This window comes from Chlorocebus sabaeus, chromosome 8, assembly GCF_047675955.1.
Source record: "Chlorocebus sabaeus isolate Y175 chromosome 8, mChlSab1.0.hap1, whole genome shotgun sequence".
In the NCBI taxonomy this organism is placed as follows: domain Eukaryota; kingdom Metazoa; phylum Chordata; class Mammalia; order Primates; family Cercopithecidae; genus Chlorocebus; species Chlorocebus sabaeus.
Genome location: NC_132911.1, coordinates 94,760,233 through 94,772,100, shown reverse-complemented (window position 1 = coordinate 94,772,100; position 11,868 = coordinate 94,760,233). Strand labels below are relative to the sequence as shown.

At 38.4% G+C, this 11,868-nt stretch overlaps 1 protein-coding gene across 1 annotated transcript in view; it reads right to left on the bottom strand.

Moving 5' to 3' along the window:
* NECAB1 (N-terminal EF-hand calcium binding protein 1) overlaps nt 1-11,868 on the bottom strand; it is a 179,335-nt gene that overhangs the window by 3,244 nt on the left and 164,223 nt on the right. Inside the window, exons 11-12 of the mRNA XM_008001050.3 lie at nt 3,982-4,059; nt 2,632-2,723 (exon numbers count right to left, since the gene is read on the bottom strand). Coding sequence (XP_007999241.2) covers nt 2,632-2,723; nt 3,982-4,059 — 170 coding nt within the window. The remainder of the gene's footprint in view (nt 1-2,631; nt 2,724-3,981; nt 4,060-11,868) is intronic.

Sequence of the window (11,868 nt, the reverse complement as noted above, 5' to 3'; positions counted from 1 at the left end):
GCTTTTCAAGTAATTTGCTGGAAATAGGATCTTTTTTTTGTATCCTGTTTTCTCATAGCCATAGGCTTTTCTCTTATCGCCAAGGGACATTCTGCTCCACAGACCAAGTTGATATACTCTTTTTGTCTGGGTGGTTTATGATGGCTAATGGATCTGGGCTGCCATATTCCAGTATGCTTCATTTGAAGGATTTTATATTTGAGAGGTCATTGGAATGTATTATAGTGTATATTTTCATATCTGGATGCAGTCTGTCTTAGTTGCTTAATTTCTTTACATGTATCTTAGGTAAACCACTTAGTAGTCTTAACCATAAAAAGTAATCTTACCAGAAATCATAATTTGTAAGTTAAATTAGAAATACAAACCTACTCATACTGCGTTTTTAAATGTAATATCTGCCTTTCTTCTTTCAGATTTTAATTTTAGGTATAAATATGTGCAGCTAATACATCTTTAATTAATTATTTGAGACAGAGTCTTGCTCTGTCACCCAGGCCGGAGTGCACTGGCACGAACTCAGTTCACTGCAAATTTTGCCTCCCAGGTTCAAGTGATTCTCCTGATTAAGCCTCCCAAGTAGCTGGGATTACAGGTATGCATCACCATGCCTGGCTAATTTTTTGTATTTTTTAGTAGAGACAGGATTTCATCATATTGGCCACTAGTCTCGATCTCCTGTCCTCTGGTGATCTGTCCACCTTCGCCTCCCAAAGTGCTGGGATTACAGGCATGAGCCACAGCACCCAGCTAATTATTATTATTTTTTAATCTTCATAACCATTATAACACAAAATGCACAAAACTGGTTTTTAAAAATAGTATTATAAGTTATATGGCCATTAAAACCCACAAATAATATTTATATGCTAACTTCAACTTACTGGAATAGGCCTGCTGTCACAGTGATAAAACTTTAAAATAGGGTAGGATGTCCCAATAAATGTTAAAATGTTGTAGGTTTTAAAACTGTGTCAGAAATCATGCCTACCTTTTCCTCTTGTTCTACGAAATTCCAGTAATCATTGTTGAAATTAAATGTAATATGAGATTAATACAAAATAGGGCAGCAATTAAAAGGCATTAAATTCTGTTGAACCTGGCTGGATTCACAGAACAAGAATTGATCCAGTTTTATCTGTAGTCAGTTTTTCTTTCTAAATTAGGACATGCTCTGAGAGAGAAAGAGTAATATAATGCATGTGCCAATGACACTAGTAGTGTATAGAAAATAATTCAAGATAATAATAGCATTGGGTCAGAAAACTATCAGATTATTCCACATTTTCAATTCTTGCTATAGCATTTTTCCCCTTACTGATAACTCAGTAGCCTCCTATTCTGTCCTCTTTTCCTACTCTATTTTTGTTCAGGTGTTTCTGTCCTGGAAAGACTCAAGGCACCAATAAGAACAAGCTTTGTTCCTTTCTTTCCACATTGATTTGGGAGAAATGGAAATGGGTGTGATGGCGACACAAAAATTACGTGTCAGGACTTCATGGAAATTTTGACTGAAGACCAATATATTTATGATGATGCCAAAGTCCTATTCATTCTTTCATCTAGGAAATAATTTCTTTTTGCCACATACTGTCCTATAGTAATACTGTTATAGGGTAGGGAATGTGAAGATAAATAAAATGTGGATCTCACTTTCCTGCATTCTATGTACAAAGCCTGCAGCAGTCATATTTACAGAAGTTGTATTCTAAGATTTTCCCCCTATTTTATTTTATTTTATTTTATTTTATTTTATTTTATTTTACTATTATTGTTTTTTGAGATGGAGTCTCGCTCTGTCACCCAGTCTGGAGTGCAGTGCCTTGGCTCACTGCAACCCTCAGCCTCCTGGCTTCAAGCAATTCTCCTGCCTCAGCCTCCTGAGTAGCTAGGATTACAGGCATGCCCCACCATGCCCAGCTACTTTTTGTATTTTTAGTAGAGGTGGGGTTTCACCATGTTGGTCAGGCTAGTTTCGAGCTCCTGGCCTTGTAATCCGTCCACCTCAGCCTCACAAAGTGCTGGGATTACAGGCGTGAGCCTACCAGGTTCAAGTGATTCTCTTGCATCAGCCTCCCAAGTAGCTGGGATTACAGGTATGCACCACCATGCCTGGCTAATTTATGGGTAGGGATTTGGCTTTTAGTTTGTACCCTCTGTAGCTCCCAACACAATGCTTGTTCAGAAATGGAGCTTAATCAGTACCAGTAAATAGGCTAAACACCCTGGTGCCTAGCACATATTAATACTCAGTAAATATATGTTTAATCAGTAACTGGATGGGTAGATGAACAAATTGTGTCCAATACACTAAATTACAATATGGTAAAATATTTGAATAATTTTTTGAAATATCATGATTTGGTAGTACTTCAAGTTTGTTAATATGATTAGCAAATGACTAATAGTAGGTTCAACATAGCTGGGAATACAAATAGGGTTCACTAAGGACAAAATAGAACAAATATATAGATCTTTTATTTCTTCCCCCCCACCTCTCAAACCATAAGATATATAAAGAAATAAATAAGAGAATACCATTGATAAAATATAGAAGGGAAGAGCATACTGTCTTTTAAGAAACAAAAAATACTAAAGGATACAGAAGCATTGTAAACCCAGGATAATTACCAGGAACTAGCATTGTAGATGTGAGTTCTGGAGTTTCCAAGAAATCCACATTACTTCTTTGGAATGTCTTGCTATAATTTGTCTGAAGGTGGCTGTGTAAATAATTACAGGTTAAGGCTGTGCATTTTTATTTACAATCTTCCCAAGTACAGCAGAGATCAGATTTGATCAAGATGGCAAAGTTCAGGATGATGTGGATTAAGTAAGCTCCTGGATACAAGCTTCTTTTAATGGTTATTCAGCTTTCAAAAATGACTCAGGAGTAATTTAATAATTGTTAGCAGAAACTTTTAAAAAAAGGTTTTAAACCAGGAGAACATTACTTTTTTAGAGGATAAAATAGGAAGTAGACTTTACTGCAGCAAATTTAAATAGAAAAGAATATTATAGCTGTTGGAGAGTTTAAAAAACAGAATAGATAATAAGACAGACTGTATATTTTACATTTCTAGATAATAAAAATAAATCTGAAAGACTATCTGAAAGTGTTGGCCTGGAAGCACAGAGTTGAATAAGTTACCTTGTTTCCTTCTATGGCTGAAATACTGTTGCTATCATTTTGCCTTCCTTATAGCACAAAGTGCCTTCAAAATTGCCACAAAAATAAAACTTTTAGGTGAAATACGGATCAACTGAATTTCCAGGTATTCTATTACTTCCATTGCCATATTTAACACCCTAAACATGGACTTATTTAGAGAGCTATATTCTCTGTACCATTTTAAATGGTCAGGAATTGTTATATACTCTCAGAAGAGCAAACATTTATTTCATTCCATTTTAAAATTATATGTTTGTTTTCTATTAGTAATTATTTTAGTTTTAAAGAAGTTGATTTGTTTTGAATTTTTGACAATCAACGTCTTGAATTTCCAGTTTATTTTTAGTCTTTAAAGACATTTAGAAGGTGTTGGGCTGTAATGACTCTAAAAATGGTATGTAGTTTTGTTGTAAAATAAAATAGCTGCACAGACTATGCTATGAAAAATTAGGTAAAGCTCTTTTTTCCACCTCATTTTTGTCCATCCTTTGTCTCCACCCCCACCACTACCCTCACCAGCTTTAGACACACATGCCCCCATTTATATCTTCTTATCTGAAAACATCAGTAAAATGGTAAGACTCAAAGTGGGATCATTATCAAAAGTATTTGTACTTCAAGACAAGTGGTTTCTAAGCCATTAAATACATTTTTTAAAGTGCGTAGAATTCAGGGTTATGGGCAAATGGGACAGGTTTTAAGGTAAGGTAAAAGAGAACGGAGCTTTCCTACAAATCCTAAAATTACATCATGCATACATATTGCCACCTTCCTGGCTTCACATAAAATCAGGCTTGCTCACAACTTACCTATTCCATACACTACTATTTTCCCAGAACTCATAGATTATGTAGCGAGATTCATTTGAAAGCTTCTGTATAGAAATACTGAAATGGAAAATAAAAGGCATAATTAGCTACTGGGAATTAAAGATACAAGCTAACTTTTCTAATATCTATATGTAGTATGAAACAATCTTATCCATTAATAGAGGAAACAATCTAAGGTGCCTGCATGAAAATCAAACAGATTTGTCAAGAATTTATTTGTTCAATATGTCTGTTTGGCATAAGTGTTTTTTTGTTTTTTGTTTTGTTTTGATTTTTTAGTTTTCTGGTTTTCATCATGAAAACAGTCTCAATATATTGCAGACATCACGAATGTAACTTTTGCAAAATTGTATTCATTCATTCAGAAAGGTTTATTGAGCATCTGTTGTGCTAGGCCCAGAAAAAAAGTGCATGCTACCTGCCTTTGCCCTCAAATGTAGCTGTTAGGATTGGCCCTATCAACCACTGTACCTCTGCCAAATTCTTAGCCTTACAACATTCCTGTATTGACAGTTTTTGTGTGGGTCCTGCTCTATGCCATTTGAGTCACTTGGACCACACTACTGCTATACAACTGACTCCTAGTTCGCCAATACCTAATGGCTCTCTTCCTCTTTCTCTTTTTTCCTTTCTCCCTGTCTCTCAAACTGTCTCTCCCTCTGACGCGCGCGCGCACACACACGCACACACACTGCTCAACACTGTCTCTGGATGAAGTTTAAGAGTCCACATTCTGGCCATAATTGCAAGGGTTTTTTGTTTTCCTTTTAAATTTCTTTTCCAATTTGTTTTCCTTTTAAATTTCTTTTCCAATTTGGGTGAGACAAATTTATTCCTTCCAGTCCTTTGACTAGCCCAAAGGAGGAAAAAGTCTACATAATATGTTTTGAAGGAGTGAAGAAAGTAGGCTGGCTGAAAACATAGGTTGAGGTGACTGCAAATTTAATTCTGTAGCAATGAGGAGCCACCGAAGGATATAAAGCAGGGAGAGTGACGTGGCTATAGCTATGTATTAAAAGATCCTTACGATGGCCCAGTGGGTATTGTATGAAGGGTATTGTAAAGTAGAAAAAACAGCTGGAAAGATAGTGAAATAGCATAGGTGAGAAATGATGAAGACCCAAATTAATTTTGAAACAAAAGAATAGAGATTCATAAACTTAAGAGTGGGAGACAAAAATAAAGATAACTTTAAAAACTGAATTACAAAAGTACAGACTGTTCAGCCTGATGGTTCATAATATATTCATATTAGAAAGCAAAATGAGGGGTTATAAAAACAATAAGGCTTTTGGGTTAACAAAGAATTTACCAGTAAACTTACCAGTAACGGAACAAATAACAGCAGTAAAATAGTTGATTAATGTAGATTTAGGATTTACCGAAGTGTGACCAGCAGGTGGCAGTAACTACACACAGAAATTTTAATTTTTTTTTCTTTAGTTCTGCTTGTGTTTTTTTCAGTTGTTTATTTAGTTTGGTTCATTAAGGTATGATGCAGCAAATATTGTTTTTAGCTCAACTTCAGATTTTCTGGAGAAAGGTTTACTCTGGAATCATAAGAATTGAATGGAAGGTGGAATTTGTGATTTTCTAATCCCAGGAGTTCATGAATGTGCTCTTTGGGGGTTCACTAAAATCCCAGAAATGATCTGCAAATTAATATGCATATATATGTTTTTCTAGGAAGAGAATCTATAGCTTTCATCATAGTCTCAAAGGTATGTAATCCCCAAACATAACCTTCAGCAGTACACTGGACAAATTGCAATCCATCTCTATTTTCTTTAGGATAAAGTTTAAAATACTCAGCCTGGTATTTCAAGCTCTTCATCAACTGCTTCCTGAAAACTGATTCATTTGTATACTTATTACATTAAAAGCCCACTTATCCTGCTATTTGAACATTTCACTTTCCAGACTAGCCATAAGACTGTAAGATAAGAAATTCATAAAATTTTAGCATAATGCTAAAGTTTTTGAAGGAGTAAAAAGGAGTATGAAATGGCAGTGATTTAAAGTATAGCCCAACAGACCTTCCACCATCCACCATTTATTAGCTGTGCCACCTTGATCCCAATACTCAACATTGGTTTCCTTATCTGTACAATAGTGATAACAATACTATGAGAATTAAAGTGTTACATGTAAGGCCGGGCACAGTAACTCACACCTGTAATCCCAGCACTTTGGGAGGCCAGGGTGGGTGGATCACTTGAGGTCAGGAGTTCAAGATCAGCCTGGCCAACATGGTGAAACCCTGTCTCTACTAAAACTACAAAAATTAGCTGGGCACAGTGGCACATGCCTGCAATCTTAGCTACTCGGGAGGCTGAGGCAGGAGAATTGCTTGAACCTGGGAGGTGAAGGTTGCAGTGAGCCAAGATCAAGCCACTGTCTCCAGCCTGGGCGACAGAGCGAGACTCTGTCTGAAAACAAAGAAAAAAAAGTTACATGTAGAATTCTTAACTCAGTACTTGGCTTAGTGTGTGTGTGTGTGTGTGTATGTGTGTGTGTGTGTGTGTGTGTGTGTGTGTTGTTAGCCCAATAGCTAAAAGGAAACTATCGCTTTCGTTCGGTGAGTAGCTAGGAAAGCTAAGCCTTAATGGTATCAAAGCTAAGAAGCATGACAGAAACAAAAGGAATGGGGTGGGAGGAAAACCAGAAAAGAAATGAAGGGAAAATGTACATATCAAAGCAATGAGAAGCAGCAAGCTAATAATATAAGTATTAATGGTGGTGGTGGTGATGATTTCTACATGTATTGCTCTGTTCTAGGCTCCAATTTAAGCATTTTCCATGGATAAGCCATTTAACCTTCACAGTTACTTCGGGAGTCATGTGGCTTACACTGTCCATTGCCTCCCCAAATATTACTCTCCTCTTACTAACATACTCTGCCACTGTTCAGTTTGCAATACACACAATGTACTAATCAGTGTTGGACTGAGACTATCCTGATAACCTTACTCCTCTCTGCTGGACACTTGGTTTCCTAACCTTTCCAGTGGCCAACAATGACCATGCGACTTGAATTCTGGCCAGTGAGATGCAAGGGGAAGTATGCTAGGAAGCAGAGACTCTGGGAAAACATTTGCGTCTTCAGGATCAGACATGAGAGGAGAGCTTGTTGGTATTTCTCCCTTTTTCTTCCTCACTGTAGGCCATCTGGTGAAGAGCCAGAAGGCACATCTGGAAGACAGATCTGGGATCTTTGATGACAACATTAAGCTGTATAAGAACCTTGAGATTTTTACCTCCAGTATTCCTTTTCAGAATAATAAATGTACTTATAATATAAGTGACTGTTACTGTGCTTACTCTAGATTGCAGTTGCAAGCATTCTTATTTGATACCGGAAGGTGGTGTTGTCTTCTTTGTGTATTTAATTCTCCATTGTTTACAGATAAGGAAACTGAGGAATGGAGAGATGAAATGTCTTGTCCATAGTTGTCACAGCTGCTAGTGAGTAAACCAGACTTTGAACTTAGGCATTTTTGCCTCCAAAACCTGCACTCTGACAAAGAGTTAGGAAACCTAATAAAGGTGACAAGAAGCAGATGCAGTGATGAAAGTGCAGATTCTGTCTCAAAGGCACATGGGTGAAAGTGCTAACTAGAATTGCTTTACAGAATGGGTACTTTCAGTTAAGGGCCAAAAAGACCAATATGGGGCAATGATATTTAAGGACATTGATATTTGAGACTATACCATATAGATAATGACACACAATGATCACAGTGAGACAGCAAGAAAAGTCCAATTGCGAAATAATTTTTAGAAAGATTTGTCAGCAATTGTTAAAGGCTTAGGGCTTGAATGATTAGCTTTCAATTATTTGTAAATGTAAAACTGCACAACAACACACGTGTGATTTGTTGCTTGTATGATTCTACTCGCCCAAAACAGCCTGTGTCGTTCTCCTTAAAATCTTCATACTTCCTGTGACACTTAACACTCATTGGCTAAAGCAAGAGTTCTTTGGCTAAGCTGTCTTTGGATGCAGGCCCTAAAAGCTTCAACCTTGAGCTTTAGGAGATCTTGAATATTCCTGGATGCTGGAAAATGTGTCAGTGAAATGGCTTCTAGGGGAAATGGATGTGGCTCAGGAAGAGGTGAGATTAAAGATTTTAAATGAGGAAACTCCCCATAATGGTCCGGACTCTCCCTCTTGGCTTCTTCCCTCCCCATGTGCATGTCCTACCTTAAATCACAAGCAAGGCCTAACCAATGAAGAAAAGACATGGCAAGAGGGCCAGTCCTCACATTTCTCCATACCAAGTTGTGGGTCACCAATTTATTTCATCTATATAATTACTGATTAATGAGGCTGGGCATGGTGGCTCACTTCTGTTATCCCAATACTTTGGGAGTCCGAGGTGGGCAGATCGCTTGAGTTCAGGAGTTCAAGACCAGCCAGGGCAACATAATGAAACCTTGTCTCTATAAGCCATACAAAAATGGCCCGGCATAGTGGCTCACGCCTGTAATTCCAGCACTTTGGGAGACTGAGGCGGGCGGATCATGAAGTCAGGTGTTTGCGACCAGCTTGGGCAACAGGGTGAAACCCCGTCTCTACTAAAACACAAAAAAATGGCTGGGTGTGGCAGCACGTGCCTGTAGTCCCAGCTACTTGGGAGGCTGAGGCAGGAGAACTGCTTGAACCTGGGAGGTGGAGGTTGCAGTGAACCAAGATTATGCCACTTCACTCCAGTCTGGGCAACAGAGCAAGTCTCCATCTCAAAAAAGAAAAAATTAGCCAGGCATAGTGGCATGCACTTGTACTCCCAGCTACTTGGGAGGCTCTGGTGAGAGGATCACTTGAGCCTGGGAGGTTGAAGCTGCAGTGAGCCTAGATGGCACTACTGCACTTCAGCCTGGGCAACAGTGTGAGACACTGTCTCAAAAATAAATAAATACTGATAAATGATTAATGATTCAATGTGCCACCATTATTTCTTAAGGATGCCTCAGGGTTGATTCTTACAATGTAATCCTACATTCATATTCCTTAGTCCCTTGACATGGAGTTTTGAATATATTCAAATTCTCGAATTTCGTAGCTGAGTGACTTTAGAAATCATTTTGTTCTATTTAATGACTATGAAATTTTAGACCATGAACATGATTTTAATTGTGCTCTACCCTCATGAATGAGCATCCTATTTTCCCAACTGAAGTCTAAGATCCTTGAAAACAAACTATTCTCTTGTTCTCTGGTGTCAAGAATGGTTCTGAGAACATACCATGTATACCACTTATATTCAATTGGTACCTCCTTATGACAAAAACAGGGATTAATGAGCCTTCATGATTACAAAATAAGAATAGCGTGTGTATGTGTTGTATCAAACAATGTGTGTGTATATGTTATAAACATGAGTCCACATATCTGCTTGAGTTTTTCACCAACTTAACTTTTTAAAAACTCTTTTGACTACTAAAACAAAACCTCTGTCACTCCCCATATTTCGGAGTCTCCTAATCAAAAACTTATATAGGGCAAAACCTCTAATTCAGTGGCCTGAATTTAAGAAAGCAAGACCTTGTTGTAATTGGAACAGGAGAGGACTTGTCTATTCTACCCCTGGTTAACCACAGAAAATCCAGGAAACTCTAAGGATGACCAAATATTGACAAGAAGGATTAAACACTGGTTTTAGCGTCAGACAAATTTTAATAAGTTTTTTTTTTTAACCCATCTGAGACTATTCCTTCTAAGCTGGATGTAATATGTCCCTCTTGATTATTGCTGTGAAGATAAGAGGACAGGCACAGTGGCTCAAGCCTATAATCCCAGCACTTTTGGAGGCCAAGGCAAGAGGATCGCTTGAGCCTGGGGGTTCAAAAGCAGCCAGGGCAACATGGCAAAATCCCATCTGTACAAAAGTTTTAAAAAGTAGGCAGACATGGTGGTGCGTGCCTGTGGCCCCAGCTACTCTGGTGGCTGAGGTGGAAGGGTCGCTTGAGCCCAAGAAGTTGAGGCTGCAGTGAGCCATGATTGTGCCACTGTACTCCAGCCTGGGCAACAAAGCGAGATCCTGTCTCAAAATTAAATAAATAAATAAGAAAATAGGTGCCAAATGTCTAATCTTTTTAGTCCTTAATAATATCTATTTTATTTTATGGCAGTATTTTGTGCCTAATCATGGTGAGACTGAGCTAAACATCATGGGAGAACAGAACCTCTGACATTCACAGAGCTTTATTTTCTCAGCCAAGCACTAGGCAATTGTGCTGGGCACACTGGAGCATGACTGATGGCATCAGTGGCATTTGATTATCAATTGATACAGGTAGAAAATTGAATTTGATTAACTGGTACAACTGAAAAATTGCATGTAGACAGGCACACTGGCATAACATCTATGCCATATATATTCCATATGGGTGTGATTCCCTGATGCTCATTCCACCTGATACAGTCTACATTTCGATAATTCCAGTAAAAGAAAGAAATTAGCTGAAAAATCAACAATAAGAAGTGAACAAAGAACTGTATGAAACAAACCAGTCTTGCAAAGGAAACAGAGAGGCTGAGAATCTATCTTACAGGAAAAAGATGCTCTCCCTCCCTCCACTTCACAGCAGGAGCTGATGGAGCAATTTATTGTGGTTATTGAGAGAATAGAATTTGCAGCAGACAGCACAAATGTATCCACTCTCTCACTCCCCCACAGCTAGTTTCCCTTTCCCTGGGACTGTTCTAGTAGCTTGAGGTCATTTTCCCAACACCCATTAAAGTAGTGTTTCTGAACCTAAAAAATAAACTTGTGTGCCTTTTTTATAAATATAAAACATGCCATCAATCCCTGGAGATGGTAATACACTGAAATAGACTTTATCTTCTCTATATCCTCATTAAAAAGAGTTTATTGAGCTCTATTTTGGGAAGTTTACACTGTGAACAGTGTATATACAGGTTCTCTTTGTATTTTCTTTTCTTTTCTTTTTTTTTTTTTTTTTTTTTTGAAACGGAGTCTCGCTCTGTTGTCCAGGCTGGGGTGCAGTAGCACCATCTCAGCTCACTGTAACCTCCGCCTCCCGGGTTCAAGCATTTCTCCAGCCTCAGCCTCCTGAGGCACATGCCACCATGTCCAGCTAATTTTTCTATTTTTAGTAGAGACGGGGTTTCACCACGGTCAGTCTGGTCTTGAACTCCTGACTTCATGATCTGCCCGCCTCGACCTCCCAAAGTGCTGGGATTATAGGCGTGAGCCACTGCGCCCGGCCCTCTTTGCATTTTTAAATATTCAATTTTATTTTCAAATGAGTGGGCTCTAAAAACGACACATATTCCCACCTCTGCAAGTCTTGAGTCACTGAAGTAAAAAGGATGAAAATGGGGTTTTTATTTGTGCTCTCTGAGTCTAATGTGACATAGAATAATAAAAATAATCATGGAAGCACAGCATTTCCTGTGTTCTTGTTACAAAGACACTACTGGAAGATGATGAGCTGTTAGTGGCACTGAGGAGGTACTGCACTCATACTCTAGAGAGGAGGTCAGTCACCCAGACAACCAGGAAACAATAGTAAACGCAATAGTGACTTCAGCTCACATCTTCAGTGGATGGGAAGCATTGTGCTGAGCACTGCATACGGACTGTCTCAATCTTCCCAACCATCTCATGAGGCTCTTGAGGAGGAAACTCCAGGCTTAGAGCCAGTGAGGGTCTTTCTCAAAACCACAAAGCTAGTAAAATCCCATGTTTATTTCCAGAGCCAGACTTCTTAGCTAGAGAAATATTCTGCTGGGGTATGGATAAAATTAATTAAACACTGAGAGGAAAAGCAAAACACCCAGAGACATGAAGTATCTGTTTATGCACACACGTACACACACATACACACATAAAAACCTTC